Source organism: Opisthocomus hoazin, chromosome 5, assembly GCF_030867145.1.
Source record: "Opisthocomus hoazin isolate bOpiHoa1 chromosome 5, bOpiHoa1.hap1, whole genome shotgun sequence".
NCBI lineage: Eukaryota > Metazoa > Chordata > Aves > Opisthocomiformes > Opisthocomidae > Opisthocomus > Opisthocomus hoazin.
Genome location: NC_134418.1, coordinates 3,286,791 through 3,306,900, shown reverse-complemented (window position 1 = coordinate 3,306,900; position 20,110 = coordinate 3,286,791). Strand labels below are relative to the sequence as shown.

The window sequence follows — 20,110 nt, the reverse complement described above, 5'->3', positions numbered from 1 at the left end:
TCCCATTTTGCTTATTGAAAGAAGAGGCACTACTCTGAGGAATATACAGTAACTGAAGCATCCCTATTTGAAGTCTGTTCAACACCTAAACCTGAAGCAACGTGGCTTGTCTACAGACCCACAAGCCTCTGGGTCTGGACAAATTCTTAAACACGTGAAATAAGCTTTGCTTTTACTTTTGTTGAGATCCATCAGTAACATGTTTCACACAACCATCAGCTAGCTACACCTTAAATCCGAGAAGTTACTACTCTTCAACTTTATTTGAACAGCAGTCTTGCTTGAGATCCAAAGTAACCTCACAACACCTGTGTTTTGAAAGGCTACCTTGGTTCTTCCGAGTTAAACTCCTCCACAGGAATCCCTGCAATGACAACCCTGTAGCAGAGTAAGCGATTTTATAGCAACACGGAGCACACAAACCAATAAACCACTCTTTCCTTTCAGAGTGGCTTTTTTCATCTGCTTTGCCTGTTAAAACAGCTTTAGCAAATCAGTGAATGCACTGAAAGTAAGTCCTTCACCAACCCATGTGCCTTATCAATGCAGCCAAAGGAGATGGCTCCTCACCTAACTCAATCCAGACTACGAAGCAGCTTGCTTTCATATTTTTCTAAGGATTCAGCTCTGGAAGAAAGCAATTGTATTTATGTATCTCCTGGCAAGAAGAATATAGTCTGGAAACTGTGATGCCTGGGGAATTCCTCTCAGCTCAGGCAGCATTTGTTCGATAACCCACACAGCTGGTATTTCTCCTAGAAGGACACCCAGGAGAGAGATCCACTAGCAGTCAGTTAACAGTTACTTTAACATCCTTAGCCTTAGGTATCCTTCACTCCAAGGGAAAAAAAATAAAATTAAAATAGGCATTTGCATCTCCATTTGTCAGACAGTGAAAGAAGCAATTTGGTGTGATAGGACTCGGCTTGTGATGAGAGCCAGTTCTCCATATACTGTCCACTGGATGGGGGGACTGGCAGGGGGGGAAGGCTTCCTTGGACTTTTTGAACCACAAGGCTGTGCAACACCAAAACCAATAACTCTCATAGGGGCTTCTTCCCCACCCTTCCTGATCTAGACACACAAAGCATCCGGTTCATCCCCTCCAGGCTCTGCATCATGGCGGGTCTAGCTGGTTGTGGGGAACTCCAAGCACCCTCCTAGCAGTACATCTACCTGCCATAGTCACTGCATGCTGGAGTACCACCAAAGCACCTCCCCTAAGCTCCTACCAACAGCAGAGCTTCCTCATGCTAAACAGCTGATTAAGTCTGAGGATAACAGTTCAGCACTCCCAGCACTCCCTGCTCTGGGACAGGTCTTGCTATTCCTCATCCTGAATTCTCTAATGAAACAATCAACCAGCAGCCTCACAGTGAAGCAGCAAGAGATCCCCATTCCAGTTTGTGTCTTGCTGTTCTGTCAGATGCTATGAATAGGAAAAAATGTTGTGTCCATGGTTTCTAAGGTATTGTCTCCTTGACTAATGCAGCTAATCTGTAACTCTGAATATTTGTTTTCTAGTTAGAAAACTATCACATACACAAACACCTATCAACCTTCATTGTTCCAGAGCTGAAGACTGCTGGTTAGTGAAGCATTCAGTATCGTGCTACTCGCAGCTATACAGAATTTTAATGAAGGGGTCTCAAGGTTTCCACAAGCTTATGTACCCTGGTATGGCTTCAGCAAGACCAGGTTTTGGTCACCAAAACAACCCCCTAAAGCCTACTGTGAATCAGAAGCCAGTTGTTTTCCTGGACTTCAGTGGAACGTTCAAACCTTGATACCTTCAATTCCCCAATACTTTTTTCCCCATCATGTGGCTGTAAGTCCAGATCCACATGGTACCTCTGACCTTGCTGGTGGTTCAATAGACCTGAAACTGTCAGGAAAGCACCAGTTCCAACAGAAGCAGAGTAGCCGTTTCACCCTAGGTGTTCCCCACCCATCTTCATCTACAGAGGATGTCAGATAAGAAAGAGCAGCCCTCTCTGCAGCACAGAAGAGAGGGAATCAAATTTTTGTGTCCATTAGGGATGTTCTCCTGCAGCCAGGCTCTGCACAACTCAGTAAAAATCCTATGCAAGTTGTTTTTTTTTTTTGTCTTTAAGCTAATTTAGGCTTTAATATACCCCCTCAAAATCAATGCGGAAGCAGCACTATCAAAACCATATCTCTGAGCTTGTCTTCCTCATTAATATTATCCTACCGCGATACTCCAGCCTATCTCATCCACTAGGAATAAAAAGTTAGTCAAGGTGCACAAAAAGAAGCAGTGCTAATTTAAAATTTAGCAAAGAGCATAGACTAAATGCAAGGATAAAGAACAGCAGACATCTTAAAGGTTCCTCCCATTCCTACAGAAAAGCTTTTCATCAATAAATCCCTTTACTTCAGAGTTTTGGAAGTTGTTTTGCAATCTGACTTCAAGAAAAATGCAAGATCTAAAAATATGGTTCACAATCTGTTGCACAATAGCTACAGCAGAAATACAGTGCAATAATTAGATAATTATAGTTAATAACACATCACTGCTTTCCCACCACTTTCTTCTCCCTCTTCAGAGTAACAAAAGGAAGAAACAAGGAAAGTTTTGCACAAGACACCTTCAGGCTGTAAGCTTATTTTTCAAATCATGTCCTGTCATGGAAACTAGTATTACTCATATGGATGCATTTAAAGCTTTGGCACACTTGCTACATAAAAGGCTGAACCTACCCTTTCAGCTTCATGTACAATAATCACATCATTTGTACTGTGACCTCTAGAAATCATCTGCTATTAAGTCAACGCTCTCCCCAAAGCCCTCCATAGAGCCATGTCACACGCCACAGCAGAAGCTTCTACCGTTTCCTAGAGCGGGATGTACATATTCGTATGGCTGTTATCCTACCTATGGCATTCAAAGAGGAGAAAACTGTTCAAAAGCCCTCTTGGTTGATCAGTACAGAATCACAGAATAGTAGGGGTTGGAAGGGACCTCTGTGGGTCATCTAGTCCAACCCTCCTGCTGAAGCAGGGTCACCTACAGCAAGCTGCGCAGGACCTTGTCCAGGCGGGTCTTGAATATCTCCAGAGAAGGAGACTCCACAACCTCCCTGGGCAGCCTGGGCCAGGGCTCCGTCACCCTCAGAGGGAAGAAATTCTTCCTCATGTTCAGACGGAACTTCCTGTGCCTCAGTTTGTGCCCATTGCCCCTTGTCCTGTCACTGGGCACCACTGAAAAGAGCTTGGCCCCATCCTCCTGAGACCCACCCTTCAGATATTTGTAAGCATTTATTAGGTCCCCTCGCAGCCTTCTCTTCAGGTTGAACAAGCCCAGTTCCCTCAACCTCTCCTCGTAGGAGAGATGTTCCAGTCCCCTCATCATCCTTGTAGCCCTGCGCTGGACTCTCTCCAGTAGCTCTTCATCTTTCCAGTTCTGGGCTGCCCAGTTCAAGACACAGTACTCTAGATGAGGCCTTACTAGGGCAGTGTAGAGGGGAAGGAGAACCTCCAAAGAAAGACCATTTTACTGTACAAACTAATTTTCTTCTTTGTGCAAGCTGCTCTGTACACGCCTGGCGTAAGAGTAGAAGTGAGAGCAGCACACGCAGCACAGGCACCATCCAGTTCACTTCTTTCACAGAACAGAGCCCTAATATGCAGTAGCTCCCTTTTTACAGAGACACCACATCTTCCTCTTTCGTAAGACATTAGAAACAAGGTGGTGGTGGTAGTAGTGGGTATTGTTTCTTGGTGTTTGGCATTTCTTTTTTTTAAGGGGTTTTGTTAGGTTTCTTTAAATCATCTGTTTCCAAGGCAGAACACTCTACATTTTTTTCCAGCCATAAGCAGAGGATAAAAGAACTGCTAGTAAAAAGAAAGCTCTTATGACAGTTGTCCTCATAAACTGGCTGTGAAGGCTAAAGTATGTGCATGCACTTCCCAATAGATACTCACCTATCCAACATATCTGAGTAATTTCACTGGGAATTAACATATTTCTTGACAACTTAGAGCCTGCAATATGCATATGCATTGCTTTGGTTGGCCCAGGGACTCAGGTTCTGGCCTTCTTCTGTGAAGGGACAGCTTGGCTTGCCCAACATGCTAGACTGAGACAATTTCAAAACCCAGTTTTGGTCAAGTGGAAGCTGCAGTGAAGCCACCATGTCTCATAAATCCCAGGTGACAGAGTCCTTGCTGTCTTAAGGATCTGCTCCAATGTTTAGCGATGTTGACAATTAATCAGTGTCTGAATTTATTCTCAAAGTACTCAGTGTCTAAACAGTGTCAGAAGTTCTGACTTCAATTTTCAGTTACAAAGTTTAGATGTTTTCATCAAAGGATGTAAGAAAACTTTTGGTAGAAGTTCCCAGACTTTGGCAGGCAAAGTTGCCCATGAACCAGTTTGCTTACCCCTTTCAGAAGTTCCTCTCATTAACATTTCTCAGTAATTAGCATTTTCTGGCCCAGATTTTTTTCAGCCTTCTTAGCTGTTAACACCAGATTTCGATAGCATCCAAGAGCTTAATAACCTGTAGAGACTGTGGTCATCTCTGCTCAGGTTACTGCTTGTCCATTTGCATAAAGGAGCAGCCCAGTGCCAAGACTGAGATCCCACAGGTCAGGATGGATGGAGAGGGCATCACCATCTTGACTTCCAAGGGCGCACTCTGGTCTGCTATTCTTCCCAGCAGCAGGAAAAGTTACGAGTTTCGAGCAGCCAGTAGATTCTGCTGATCTAACCCAGGTACTTACATGATACAGAGCCAGGACTGCTGATACTGCACCCCTGTGACTGTCGCTGTGACCCCTTGAATTGTATCTGATAAGAGGTGAACTAGGAAAAGAAGAGAGGGAAACATTACAGGCTGTCCACGCTTGGTTCGCAACTGCAAATAACATTTCCTTTCAAATGGAAGCGGAATACTAATACTAAGCATACTTATTTATCTGCACAGTGGATTGATGCAAGGGTGGGGGGTGACAACAGAGAAAGATGGAAACATTTGTCTTGATGCTTTTGAACTCTCTGCTTAAACTATTCACAGCTTGGAAAGGCAGCTGTTTTCTCCTCCCAGCATCAACCTACTGCAATATTAGATCATTAGATTAGCATTATTCACACGCACACAGACAGGACTGGAAGAGGTGTCATCTTCTGACTCCCCTGCCCTTTCTCCCCCTCTTCCTAACTACTGTTTTCCGATTATTTTATGGCATTGCTTAGTTTTTCTTTATTGGCAGAAAGCCTAAATTAAAGAGATTATAAATGCGAAGCTCTAAGACAGGTAGCAAGAAGTAACCAAAGCATGAACATGCTTACTACATGCTCAGGACTTGACATATCTGTTAAACAGTGACAGTTACATTTGAGGTGCGATGTACATGTTTGTATATTCATTCCTGTTGACTCTGAAACATCATGGGTGCCTACAGAGAAACAACGCTTAGTTAAGCTTCTTTACATCTTGGGCTAAAAAGTAGTGTTTTAGACTATGCTATGACATTTGCTGATAGCTTAAGGTGACACGTGAGCCAACAACGTTGGCCAGGGCTGCCCTAGTTGAGTTTGAGGGAAAACAAAGCATCTCTCATCCCTTCCAGTGGGCTGGGAGCAACACAAAGGCTCAGCCCTCCCCAACCAATTATTCATCCAAAGCAGTCAAACTTCCCCAGTCTGTGTGAAGTCAGATGGAGAATCACAAGGCAAAGGAGACATTTCTGAAGGGACACCAGCAAGTGTCTCACTGAAAAGCATCGGACACTTGTCTGAGGACAAGCACACCTCATAGGTCCAAACAGACGAGACACTCCAGTGCTGTAAGACTTCTCACCCCAGAGAACGCCACTAATGCTTCATCTTAATGAAACAGGGGCAAGACTCCACCAAAACATGAAAACCCCAGAGACACAAGACCCTTCAGCCTGAGTGACTTGGAAAAATAAACCCAGTGTCACATATGACATGCAACATGCAAGTCTGGGGACCACACAGTAGTGTGTTCAACACATCACCAGTGGAAAGGATGACAACATAACAGCAACCCACAGGCAAAAGCAAATCAAGAGTTGATTACCGTTCCCTTCTCGTGGGGTCCCTGAATCTGTGAATAAAGTGCTCATGATTTTTTCAAAGTTGCAGCTTGGCTCCATGTTCTCAGGATCTTCAGCAAAGTGTTTCAGCATCTCTCGAAGAACATCATCCAAGGAGGTGGCCGCTTCATCAAGGATGATGCTGGCTCTGGCCAAGAACCCATCCAGGTCTCTGTGGGCTCTGACTTCCTCCTCAAAATTCTTTAATTTCAGGTACTGTGAGAAGAAGAGGTCAGAGCGTTAGACAGCTGTACAGAATACCTAACAGCAAAGGACTAGGATTGTGTAGTTCACAAGCAGAGAGTTTTGTTGAGGTTACTGCCACCAAACCAATGATTCTGGGATCACTTTGACCGTTTAGATCAAACTATAAAAGAAAAGGTGTTTAACATTATATTATTCATGCATCGGAGGCCTGCATTTTCAAGGCTTATCCTAACAGAGTCACCACAGGTGAATGCCTAGGCACCATATACACCCTGACATAGAAAGCAGAATTAAAAAAAATAATTTTGTTGCCTAGGACAAAGCAGAAAAAATAGCCTAAAAGCAAAAATGCTTAAGGTAGTATTTCAAATCCTCTTTAGGTTTAAATAATTTAAGAGGTTTGCAGAAAAATGGGAAAAGGTATTTTGAAGATAGAGACTCTGAACTCAGTATCATGAAAAATTACCAGTATGCATCTCGGTGCAACCTAACCCAGCTCTTCTCAAACTGGGAACCATCTCTCCCAGGTGCTCCCTGTTCAGAAGCAGATGGGGAATGCCATCTGGCTCATCACCTTTTTGGTCACTGTCTCAATTTTTGTTGTTCACGCTCCCAAGGAAGTTTTCTTCCCTTGTGTATGATATTTATCTTTGAATCAATGTGTGATTGGGGGGAAGGGGGGGAGTCGGAGGCTGAAACTGTCTCAGCTCCCTGCTGGTTCCCTCTGCTGTCCCAGACTTGCTGTCCTTGAGATGGAAGAAACAGTCATGCTGTATTACAGAACCTCGTCTCCTTTCTGTATTTGTCAACTGTGAAGTTCGTTAATTGAATGATCAAAGTACAAATGAGTCATCCTTATTTCACAGTCCTTGGAAATTCACACACACAGTTAGTACGCAGTACTGGTCAAGAAGGACTGACAGTCCTGTCCTCTCCTTCAACAGCTCAAGACTGAGTGAGGAAACGGGAACTGCACTTTGTTATATGGATCTTCCTTCCAACGGGAAACCAGCCAAGCTTGAATTCATGATGTTGAGGACCAGATTGTCAAGATACATTTAAACCCTCTTTCTGAGCTTAAGTGGAACTGAATCAAGCTCTGAGTTACTTTCACAAATCTGACACCAAGTTTCTTCCATAACCAGGACCTTGGGACATTCTCCCCCAAATTACAGGATCACCCCAGAGCCTGACTCATGGATCTCCTCCTCTCACATGTACCCCCTCTACCTTTTCCATTTATAGCCCAGACACAGGGGAAAAAAAAAATGCTAACATCTCACTAATTACTGTAATTATCACAGCAACTATCAAGTTGTCAGTACACATCCATTGCAATTAGCACTGTTTTACTTTGCATCAATCACTTCTTACACAGCATCCATGAGAAGGAGGATTCTCTGACGGATTTCAGCTCCCACACCCGAAGCTTTGTTACCATCTGCTCTTAGAAGAGGAGACAGTGACACAGCAACACAGCTATACTACCACTCCACCTAAAAGAGACCATGTAACTGTCAAGTCAGTCTCAAATTATCACTGCATGAGAGCAGGTTAAACCACCTAGCACCATCTGTAACATTGATGTTCATGGGCTCACCATACGACCAGCAACAACCTCCCAAAGGTAACTCACTTCAGCTTGTCTGGCATGCAGAGTCCAACCTAGCATGTAGATTCCAACAGCAAAGAGGCCAAATGACCTAGACAGGACTTAACAAGGTGGATAGCAGAGGAGGTACCCATGGCGGTTTGAGGAAGGTTAAGAGCATCAGGAATGCCACAGTGCCAAGGAGTTTTCAAAAAAGCAAGAGTGGCTTCGTGTGATCAACTTCTCCCATGTATGACAGAAGCCACCAGGAGCAAGAACAGTGGAAGGAGAAAGCTGGTGGATAGTTGAGGGACAGCAGAAATTAATCACCGGCAGTCAGAAGAGGACTACTATCTGCCCACACCATCTCAATCAACTCCAGTGAGTTGTGCACAACAGCATCGTTCACTTGTGGCAGGACAGCACTATCAGCACATTACTCCAAGTCATAAGGATTCACCTCCAGCTCTGCCAGAGGCTTCAGGCAATGCCTCGGGCAAATAATTTTCTATGCCTTAGTCCTGTTTTATTCCCCTACTCCCAGTTCTTCACAGCAAACAGGGGCAATACCCATCCTTATTATCACTCCCATAACATTGGGGAAGATATGCACATTAAATACTGCAAGGCAAATAGCCACCATGAAGGGTTATCAATACATCACCCTCCGAGACGAACCAAAAATCAAAACTAGTGGAAGCACTGGTACAGCAACGCCTTGGAGATCGCTCAAACCGAACTGTTCCAGTCAGGACACCCTGGTGCTTTCAGGAGAGATTAATGATTGCTCCTTCACAAATATTTTTAGCTAGGTAGTCAAGTCATGCCAGGATACTTGATACTGGAAACTGCTTAGCAAGAAACAGCTACCCAACAGCCATTTTAATAGCATTGAGTATCCTCAATTGCAAAGCTGCACATTGCATCGTAGCAAGAACAGAGCTTGTACTACCAAAGCAGGGGAAACATGCTGAAACAGTCTCTTCTGACCACAAGCGGATTTCTCAGCCAAAGTCGCACACACTATCTGTGCAAAAAATCTCTCACCACTCATCAAGAAGGCCCCAAATGCAAGTTCTCCGCTGGGTGGCTGCTCTGGAGACCACCTCCATTTACAGACACTGCAAGAACCTTATGAGAAGAGGTATCCAAAAAACACACTGCCCTGAGCAGAGCTCTGCCTGTGCTGTTTCCATGGTCACTTGGGCCAATTTCACAGAATCACAGAATAGTAGGGGTTGGCAGGGACCTCTGTGGGTCATCTAGTCCAACCCTCCTCCCGAAGCAGGGTCACCTACAGCAAGCTGCACAGGACCGCGTCCAGACGGGTCTTGAATATCTCCAGAGAAGGAGACTCCACAGCCTCCCTGGGCAGCCTGTTCCAGTGCTCCGTCACCCTCAGAGGGAAGAAGTTCTTCCTCATGTTCAGCTGGAGCTTCCTCTGCTTCAGTTTGTGCCCATTGCCCCTTGTCCTGTTGCTGGGCACCACTGGAAAGAGCTTGGCGCCATCCTCCAGACACCCACCCTGCAGATATTTATAAGCATTTATTAGGTCCCCCCGCAGCCTTCTCTTCTTCAGGCTGAACAAGCCCAGCTCCCTCAGCCTTTCCTCATAGGAGAGATGTTCCAGTCCCCTCATCATCCTTGTAGCCCTCCGCTGGACTCTCTCCAGTAGCTCTTCATCTTTCTTGAACTGGGGAGCCCAGAACTGGACACAGGAGTCCAGATGAGGCCTCACCAGGGCAGTGTAGAGGGGAAGGAGAACCTCCCTCGACCTGCTGGCCACACTCTTCTTGATGCACCCCAGGATCACATTGGCTTTCTTGGCAGCCAGGGCACACTGCTGGCTCATGGTTAACCTGTCGTCCACCAGGACACCCAGGTCCCTCTCCGCAGAGCTGCTCTCCATGCACGTGTACCCCAAGCCTGTACTGGTGCCTGGGGTTGTCCCTCCCCAGGTGCAGGACCCTGCATTTGCCTGTGTTGAACCTCATCAGGTTCCTCTCTGCCCAACTTTCCAGCCTATCCAGGTCACGCTGAATGGCAGCACAGCCTTCCGGTGTGTCTACCACACCTCCCAGTTTGTGATTTCTTCAGAATCACACCATGATAGTGATTAAATACCTCAAACCATGTCAAGGTGCTTTCTCCTTGTCTATGCCTACTAAGTGTCATGCCAGACAGGAACTTGCCCAAGGCACAGATTGCCCTTCCAGCACTCATGAACAGGCACAAGAACCACAGGCTACCACCAGAGACAAGGACAACCTAGCAGGAAAACATCTCCAGACAAAGCTTCTGACCTGAGCACTTTTCTTCTAGCGATTCCCCCTTCCCAGACACTTGGAGCCATCTCCTCCATGACTCAGGTCCCAATTTCCTTTGCATTTGAAGCACAGAATTTCCACTTGTCCTCCCTGAAGGCAAAAACTAGCAATAGTGTCTTTTCTCAAGCCTTGCTAAAGCATGCTAGATCTCTGGTGTTTGTTGCTCAACAGCACACTAAAACGCTTAAGCATGAACTATAGGCCAAAAAAGCATGAAACCTGCAGCTCTGAAAGGGAAAAATAAATAGAAGAAGAGACACTTATGTCTTTGCAGTTTCCAAGTATTTCTTATCAGAGACAGATCCTTGCATCTGGGCTTAGAATTTGCACTTTAAGTGATTAAGTTCTTAGGTTACTTTCAGTCAAGTGTATACAACTCTGAGAACCTTGGCACTAGTATTAGACAAGACAAATTGACAAAGACATTTCCATTCCCTAGCACAGAATAGCTTATCTTAACATCTATGACTTCATATCAAACAACATTTAATTTTTTTGGTGGTGGTTGGTTTGTTGTGGGTTTTTTTTTTTTGTATTTAACTTGAGGGGAAGGTTTCTTCTACCGAAGCTATTATACATTTTCCTCCCCCTACTAATTTGGCCTCCTGAAATACTTTTTCAAGATTTAAGCTGTCTTAGAGATTTAAAAGAGAGTTAAAGAGCTCTCTGGGATTCTCTAAAAAGCCCCCAAGGCTTTGGTACACAAATTTAAAAACTCAAGTTACAATCTTCAAAGCCTGCACTACGTGCTTTATCAAGATCAGCGACGCTACAAGTTTTCACGCAGACAGCCAGCCCCTCCAACCGGCAGACAAGGCAAGAGTCAAGACAACTTAAAGCACCATGCGCCATGCCTCACAGCCCAAAAGACTTCATGTGCCATTCAAAACCAACCCATTTCCTCTCTGCATACTTTCTGTGTACTTTCATAGTCAGAGGTTTGTAGCAATACAGCCTCTATGAGATTTTTCGCCTTTTCGCTGTATCATCAAGCTACAGTCTTGAAAGCAAGTGTAAACTAAGCGTCATCTCCTAATTGCTCTCCTAGACTGTGTGTTTCCAGGGAATTCTCTCCTGCTGATTCTCGTGAAGGCGGATCTGATTAACTGGAATAAACAGGAAACCAAATCACAGCAATGTCTATCGGGTGTTTCTGCTTTCGGCTCGAGAGGAGCTCAGCAGCCCGAATCCGTGGTGTGTGCTTGGATCCCTTTGCAGGCAGCTGCAGAAGAGAAAGTGATGAATTAACATGTCAAGGAATCGTCTGGGACAAAAACCAGTGGAACAATCAGAATTACAGAGAAATTGTCTGGAGAACAAGCAGCATATGGTTTTTCAGGTTTAAAGACAGACAGAGGAATTCAAGGAAAGAGGCATTAATATGCCTTCTGTTTAGGACAGTAACACACACCTCCCAGCTCCCTCAGAGTGTTTCAAGATCTTTTTTCTCTGCTTCTAGATGATAAAAAAAATAAATTGGTCACACAGCACCCCTACTTACCTTCCTTGATGTGTGCAGTAACACGCAGCCAGCACTTTCATTTTCGGCTGGAAAGAGGAAAAAAGATAAAATAAAATCAGAAAGGCGTTACTATCACAGGTATCTGACAGGCAGCAGAAATCAAGCAGAAGGCTCCGAACAAGGTGACGTATCACTCTCTTGGCAGAGGCTGATCTCTAGAGAAAAGCAGAGATACAATTTTTACAACATTTCCCATTTTGGAAGTCTAAACCAGGCACAGAAGCAGCCTTTGGCATTGTCTGATCAGTTGGGGTTTGTGTCTTGCAGCTTTTTTTTTGGTGTTTTTTCTTTCGGATTCGCTACATATTTTTACTCTTCACTTCTCCCCCCAGTCCCCACCTCTCAAAAATATCTAACTCCTAATCCTTTAGGTAATCATTTAATCCAGTGTTTGATAGATTGAGGCTAAGATTGCATGAGTCATGCTTGTTTGGAAACCATTCTTGTCCTCGTTAAAGAGTCAACAATAACACCCAGGCACTTCCAAGGGAGCGGACTGCGAGAGATCACACGCAGTGACTCGAAGATGAGCACATTAATGTCCTGTCAACTCACCACGCTGCCTCCATAAATCTAAGCATAAAGCAACAGAGCTCTCAGGAAAGAAAACTGCTGTTCAGAGACTATTAAATGTCACTTCATACGCAACCAAGATACAGGGACGAGGGTACCCGTGAAGTTCCCAGTTCAAACTTCCAAGCACCAACACTAACATTTTCTCAGGGCATCTACGAAGCAGTTTTTTGGGTATAAGATAAAAAACAAATAAAACCCAGTTGGTTTTGCCACAAGCCCACTCCATACTGCTTGCATCCAAGGCAGCTTCTCTGTAGCATCACTGGTATCCATGTCTGTGCATCCTTCCCCTAACTCCTCATCTTCATGCTGTCCAAAAAACCCCACAAGACCAAGCTGCTACCAAAATCCTACACTGAACGCATGAACAGTTCTTATTCAAATGAGCATAGCGACAGCATGGAAAAAACCCACTGAAGATCGAAAACTTTTCCAGAGGCCAAGCTATGGAAAAGTACAGAGATGTAACACAGTTACAGCTACTCAGATGAGGTTTTTGCTCCCTTTGCAGATCTGGACTTCTAAATCCTAACTTCTAAGAACTGCTGCGTTCCCCTTTCACAGGCTGACCACACAGACAGGCACCTTCAAGCCCGGGCCTGCTACTGTCCAAAAAATAAACTGGCTGAGGATGCAATTCACATGAAAACACCAGAACCCCCAAAAAAGCAATTATTTTTTTTTTTTTTTTTTCACGCAGAAAGCTGCTTTAACCAAAACCATCCCTGATCAAACAAGAATTCAAAGTCGTGTCCACAGCAAGGTTAAAAGGCTGCAACTCAAACTGGGAGCAGAGTTGACTGCAGTGGAGAAGAGGGAAAGGACTGCCTTCATCTCCTACTAAACAAAATCAGATGGTCAGAGGCTTTGGGTACATCACCCAACTTCTCCCATAGTTCATTTGGATGCTGCACAGGTGATTAAAAGCATCGCTTAACAAGACAAGTCTGCTGGTGCAATCGTCCCAGTTATTACTGCTTTTGACACATCTTTTGGAAAACACAAGCTGCTTCATCTAAAAAATACTATTTATTATTAAAAAGCAAGCACCCAAATAAACCAGAAACATCAAGCATTTTCCCCAGGCTCTCGCACTTGTAGTTCTCCAACGCTCACTTACTCAACTTACAGCCTAATTACACATGCAAAAGTATGCTGGAAGATTTAGAAGCCATAAATATTCATTGGGGAGAAAACATGTTTTGGTTTTTCTGCTCACGCAAGAAATAGTTCTAGAGAGACAAAAAATGCCCACAACCCTGAACAATAGCAAGCACATGCTAAAAAGAGATACTGCATAGCTTACAGCTGCATGCAAACGCAGCAGAAATTCATGTTGTCCATTTATCATGCAGCAACTCTTGGTTCCTCTTATCAGTCTCAAGCACGTATCAATCTCCTCCGCTGACAGCTCGCTCAGGTACTCATCTCGGATGAGCACCGAGTGCTGCTTTATCAACGCAAGCAAAAACATGGTAATTACATCTGTTGGGCCAGGATCTTTCAAAACTTCTCAGAAAAGCTGTTCTGGGTACAGAAGTGACGCTTCGGAAGGCCCAGAGCCTCATTCATCATGTCATCCAAGCAATGAGCCACTCAGACTTCATCCAGAGAAAGAAGACAGCTAGACAGGGCCATCCTAGCTCTGGCTGTTATGCTAAAAGCTCACTGGAGCGCTATGGCATTACTCAGGGATAGTAGAAAATCCACCTGAACATAAAAATGAGGAGAAAAACAAAAAACAGAGACCTCCCAAGCGCTCTTCTGTCTGTCTTATGAACCACCACTTACTGCGGGGGCACCCACTATGCAACGTGGGATAAAACCCTGCGTGGATGTGTCACGGGCACCCTCATCGAGGGATAGCTTGGCTAAAGCCCAAGACCAGCCACCACCAGCCCTGCCGCCCGTTTTCTCCTCCTTCACAGCACTATCACTGCTTCCCTCCAGTTATGGAGGAGCTGAAAAGATGCAACACCCTCGACCTCTGCACCTCCACAGAGGAGCCCTTCATGGGGAAAAAATAGATACAGAAAACCATGAGTTCACCCTCTATGAACAAGGCAAACTGTCCATCAGTCATCACTTATGTCTCACTACCAGGAGCGATAACTAAATTTCACACCTGAATGTCAGGATTAGGCATACATAAACAGAAAGAAGAGGTGGTCAGGGCCACGTAAAGTTTTCATTTCTATTTTTGTAGTCCTCCCTTCTGGACAAAGCAGGCTTCAGAGATCTATTTTAGGCAAGCTAACTAGCTACGGGCCTTATTATCTCTGTCCTTACTCATAGTTAAAGGAGAGCTGCCAGGGGTGGCCGACCTTATCTGTTAGGCTGTGCTCCAGGTTCTGCCCAGGGGAAAACCAAAAAGTCAGCAACGCATCTCCGACATCCCCTGGCAGCCACATCAAGGCAACACGCATATCCCAAATTTCTAGGACGCGTGCACACAAGCACGCAGCACTACTGAACGCACCACACGCAACTCGCCGGGAGTTCACTTCGGTTTTAGCAACATTGATGAATTGCCAACATTAGACTTGCACTTGTGGCCTTGTGTCAGCACGTTCAGAGCCCTGCCAGGGCACTGTGGCATGCCTCCGCTTTTTATTTCCCCACCATTATGCAGAAGAACAGGACCCATCCAGCTTCTCGACATGAACAAGGAGATTTAATACTTGGAAGCGAGAAATACAGCAGGAAATTTATTTGCTATACTCCAAAGCGGTTTCATCCCAGCTGCCCTTTACATAACATACCTGATAGCAACCCAGAGAAATGAAATCCCCTGCTTGCTTCCCCCTCCGCTCCCTGTTTAGATGATACCTTCTATGCAAAGACAACCCTGAAAACAAACCCGTGAAAGTCATATGTCGAAGTTTAAGGCTTTTCACCTTTTGCCTTCAGAGATCTCCTTTCACTTAAGATCCCCTTTCCATCCCTTCCTTTGTACAGGTCCCCAGGGCTGCCCTTAACACCCGAGAAGACCTAAAAGCCTCGAGTGAAGCCACCACCAGATGCCTGCAGCATCTTAAGACCATATTTTCCTTTGAGATAAAAGGAGTGGAAATTGGAGAGCAGAAACATATTAGCTGTGCAGGTGTCAGTGCATGTTACTATAGATCTACATGCACTCTCCAGTACATCTGCATGGTAAACAAGCTAATAAATCAGAGCAGAATATTACATTAGCAACTCCATAGTTTTCTTGGAAAAAACATCAAGGATCTGGTCTAAGTGGAAGTATTTAAGGTTTGAGGTTTTTTTATTATTAATAAAAAGCTATTTTATCTGGCCTTTCTTCAGGGGTCTGAGTAAATCTAAGCCTCAACCACTTGTGTTGAACCACACCACGAGCAGCAAAAACTGTTCTGCTTTTAGAATCTGTTGCCTTAAAAAATACAAATAAACACATATCAGCGCATAGCACAACAGGAGTTTTTTTAGGAGCAGTGGAGATACCTCTAACTCACTGGCAGCAAGGGATTGCACAAGCAGGATCTCAAGGGGATTCTTTGCTTTGCTGCCCTGCGTCGAGTCTGGATTCATCCCCCGACTAGAGTAATTTTGGTTAAATATTGATAGATAATTGTGCCTCAACTACCCCACATTCTCATGCTCAGGTGGTGGGCTGAACTGCAGCAGAAAACCTAAAATCAGCTGGTTTCATCCCTCAAGCCAACACCCAGGTTAAATACAGGTGGGAATAAGCAGCTAGCTGCAAGTTTCTGAAGCAGGCTGGAAAAGAGCAGAGAGGGGGGAAGGAAAACCTCACCTGAGCAATGCTCATCCCAAACATCGCAATGGCTGGGCAGGCGAAGGACCATCACCTCACACTCCTCTCTGGCCATCACAGAGGAATTGGAAAGAGGCACGGACAGCACAGACTGACCAGGGCTCTTGCGCAGAGCCAGGGACAAGAGTGCTGAGCACTGTGTCACTTGTCACACCCTCCAACTCCTCAGACACGCACGCACCACAAAAACAATTATTTTTTTTTTTTTTTTTAAAAAAAAGCCACAATAGGTTTTATTTTTAAGTTTGGGACAAGGGGAAAAGGTGCTTTTTTTTTTGTCTCTATACCAACTGGAGGAACTTGGCACTCAAAACCCTGGGGGAAGCTGCCCCAAAGCAAACCCAAGGTGAAGCACCTAAAAGGGAGCACGCTGCCTCTGTGCAGAACCACCCACACTACCCAAACCCCCCTGCACCTCCTTCGGCCTCGTAAGCACCGCTTTGAAAACACCCTCGTCAGGAAATTCGGAGGGAGGCCATCTCCCCCCACCCGACACAATCGGTGTATCCACTTTCCATTAGAGTATAGGAAGCTTCGGGAGCCCAACATCCCACGCTGACATCAAACTGCTAAAACAGGAGTTATCAGATGGAACGCGTGGGTCAGCATTGTGCCTCGAGACATAAAAAGGACCTTGGTATTAATGTGAGGAAATGTGACTATTGTGTGCAGAATGATACCCATTCAGGCCCAGACCACTTGTCTCTGGACGCTACTCTCTCTGGAATATCCTTGGCGCCAGCATCTAGCGTTTCTCCTCATCCCCTTAAAGACAAAAGTCCTCTCGGCAGGGGCTGGGCCGTGAGGTTGTGCACCGTGTTTTGCTCGGAGCAGCAGCGGCAGGCGCGCACGTGAGTGCCTCTGGAGCGGATTACAGGAAACTGTTGATTCTCCGTATCTAGGAATGATCAGTTGTCCAGAGGGTGGAACAGGCTTTAATTTCTCATGAAGCGTAAATCGTGTTCCGTTATTTCCCCCCCCACACACACCCCGGCAAAGCCACATCCTGCTTTCCGATTGGCTTTTTGCTGCCATCAGGATTTTGCCTTCTTCCCCCCATAAAACCACTTCAGGCACCCCTCTGCAGCCAAAACCACCAGTATGAGCACCAGCCATAAGTCGCAATCCATACTGCAAAAGTTGAGCAGCTACGGCTCCCATGAATACCCAAGTCCTCTGTAAACCCCCCTATCGCAACATGGGGAAAGGAGGGGAAGGTGAATTGTTCTAAAACCCCAGGCTGCAAGAATGAGATCCCAACGATGAAAGTATTTGCTTGCCTGATTTAAGGCAGCTGCAAGCAGATAAGAACACTGTGACTCATGGCACGGCCGTGGCCCTGCACACTTCGCAGACCCACTGCAACAAACAACGCTTGCATTGCTTGTCCACCAACTTCAAGGCTCAGCCTAAACCAAATTGCTGTATTCATTTGCAGGGATTTATTTCCAAGCAAGTCGCAGACGTTACAGCAAGTGGTTGAAGCTCCTAGTTCGATGTTTCTGCAACAGGCTGAAGGGATGCAGGTATGTCCACCTGCAGCCCAGGTTCCAGAGGGATTTATGGAAAAGTCCACACATAAAATAGAAAGACAGTCAAATTGTCATCCAGATAGCACAAAGACAGATGGGTTAGTACACTTCTAGCTAAGTGAGAGCACAGGAAAGCAGTTATAAAGCCACGTATCAGCCTGCAAGCCACTAGAGACCTAACCTGGAAGCTATGGAATAAACAGGGCTTGTAGCACACCAGTCTGGAAAGGAAAGAAGTGTCTGTCCCCCCGTCCCCGTCTGTCCGTGTGTGTCCCCCCCACCCCCCCCAGTGCGTACCAAACCCAGTGATGTTCTGCGTTCTCCTGGCACAAATTCCCAGGGCAGAGAGTATCAAGCTGGATTCTCCAACTGCAGCACAGGAAAGGTAATGTCCCTGATCCTGTGGTGGGGCTCCCTCTCCAACTTCAAGCAACAGTATCAAGGAAAAGGGACTTCATTCAGGGCAGGAATGCAGTTCCAATTCCTGAAAAAATATGTGCGGAGGGGCACAGACCTAACCTTGTGTACATTTATTGCGACTTAAGTAGAACTCTTGGCCTCTCTAAAAAAACATCCTGATCTTCCCCCAAAAACTCAGATCCCAGACCCAAAAGCATCCAGCTTCAGATCAAGCCCCACCTTCACGTTGAAGCTACCAACGTGTGCCAAAAATCAGAAGTCTTGCCACTAAAACTTAAGCTGGAAGAATAAGAGGCAGAAGAGAACAAAAATGGCTTTCATTCTCTACCACAAGGAAGAGATAAAACACCTGGGAGAAAGGACCCAAGCCTCAAGACTGAGGAGCATTTTAGTGCTTGGGCATCTGCACTGATCTGAGCTCAATATTCCATGCAACAGCAGTCAGTATTAATTGAAAAGAAGATAGGCCATACCTTAAACCATAGATTTCTTCAACTATCCTTTTTCACACACGTCTGTGCACACAGCCCCGCATTTTATGACAATGGTTAATTGTTAGAGTTTTATGGGCCATGCTGTTTTGTTGGCTCAACGTTTAATCCCACGCAGCGATCTTTTAAAACAGAATTATAATAAAGTGCATCCAATTATGTTCATAGCAAGCTGTACATCCATCATATGGATATTAACAGCTCGACAGGACGATGGCAGAGCTGTCACCGTGTCTGTAATTCCACTTACATTGCCTGCCAACAGCCAGCCCCTGGGGTACCAATTTATCCCCTCCCCAGATGGGATTTTTGGATCTTTTAGCCCTACACTAAGGTGGGCAGCAACCTCACAGCAGCTCACCAGCAAAGGTCTCCAGCAGGAGAGAATTTGGACACCATGTCCAGCCAAGAGACTGAACGGTGACGACCAGAACATGCACACAGAGGCTCACAGATATCACAGAGGGGCTGTTTATATTGTTTCAAGTCACTTTAGAAGTTCTTCCTGCTGGAAACTGAGCAAATGTATTTTACACAGCGAGCGCATCCGACTCTAGCAAACAAATCAACACAGGCAGCATTGGAGAGCTCTCCTTGCAGAAGACAGCCCATGGTCAGAGTCCCTCTCCGGCCAGGCAGCAACTGCCCAAGCCCCAACAAGTGTTGCAGTGGGTTGCATGACACAAGAGGATGATATTGAGCCTGCTGGCACAGGGAGGCCTTTCTCAACAAAGGTTTCACCCAGCTTGGAGAAAGCAAGACAGTAAGGTGGGATGGAAAGAAGTCATTCCCACGCTTGCCTTTCCACTGTGTTTAAAGAGCACGAGAGCATCTTGTAGGCTCCTGGTGCACTAACTCCCTCAGGGGTTAGAAATGAGGTGTGTTTTTTTTTTTTTTTTGGGGGGGGGGGGGGGGGGGCGTGTTCTTGCATTGCCTGGATAAAACATGCTCTTTTTTTCCTTTCTTTTCAGCTTGTCTTGCTGGAAACAAGCACTGCAAGTGCTCAGCTCCAGTTTTGTTCATGGAATGCAAAGCCCGAATATAAAATCAACCACCCGGAGAGCAGCAGCAATACCAGGGCATTTCTGACCAGCATCCCCTTGCAGAGCTGAACGAGGAACAGTACACTCCCACGCCAGACATACCTCGGCCACGGCACAGTTAAACCTCACTTCTGGAAAGAGCTTAGGAAGTTCATGAAGAGGGGTTTTTTTTCAGCAGTTCAGCCTGTTTTTCTCAGAAGAGCTTAAGGGGCTCATCTCAGCCACTTTCAACCACCTGAGAAGTCAGCTTTCCAGGAAGATAGCTATGCCCTCTGCAGCCAGAGATCAATGTAGTATGCATAAAATCCACTCTGGAAGATGTTTCGGCAAAACCACCTCTGAGAACGAGCTGACAGCCTGGATGACTCAAATGCCTGCAGTCTGAGGAATCCTATACCTGATGCTCACTGAGAACCACTTAGATTTTGACTACCTGGATCACTTTGATGCTGTCACAGGAAAAAAAGCAAAAAAAAAAAACCAAATCTCACTTCACACCTGCCCTTATTGAAAGTCTG

General features: G+C 45.5%; 1 protein-coding gene across 4 annotated transcripts in view; it reads right to left on the bottom strand.

Annotated features, from left to right (window-relative positions):
• LOC104328839 (solute carrier family 4 member 11) overlaps positions 1 to 20,110 on the bottom strand; it is a 109,100-nt gene that overhangs the window by 49,462 nt on the left and 39,528 nt on the right. For 3 of the 4 annotated variants that reach the window (XM_075420261.1, XM_075420259.1, XM_075420262.1), the window contains exons 4-7: positions 11,711 to 11,757; positions 6,069 to 6,300; positions 5,359 to 5,421; positions 4,747 to 4,828 (exon numbers count right to left, since the gene is read on the bottom strand). In XM_075420261.1, coding sequence (XP_075276376.1) covers positions 4,747 to 4,828; positions 5,359 to 5,421; positions 6,069 to 6,300; positions 11,711 to 11,757 — 424 coding nt within the window. The remainder of the gene's footprint in view (positions 1 to 4,746; positions 4,829 to 5,358; positions 5,422 to 6,068; positions 6,301 to 11,710; positions 11,758 to 20,110) is intronic. The other variant, XM_075420260.1, reaches the window with a different exon arrangement.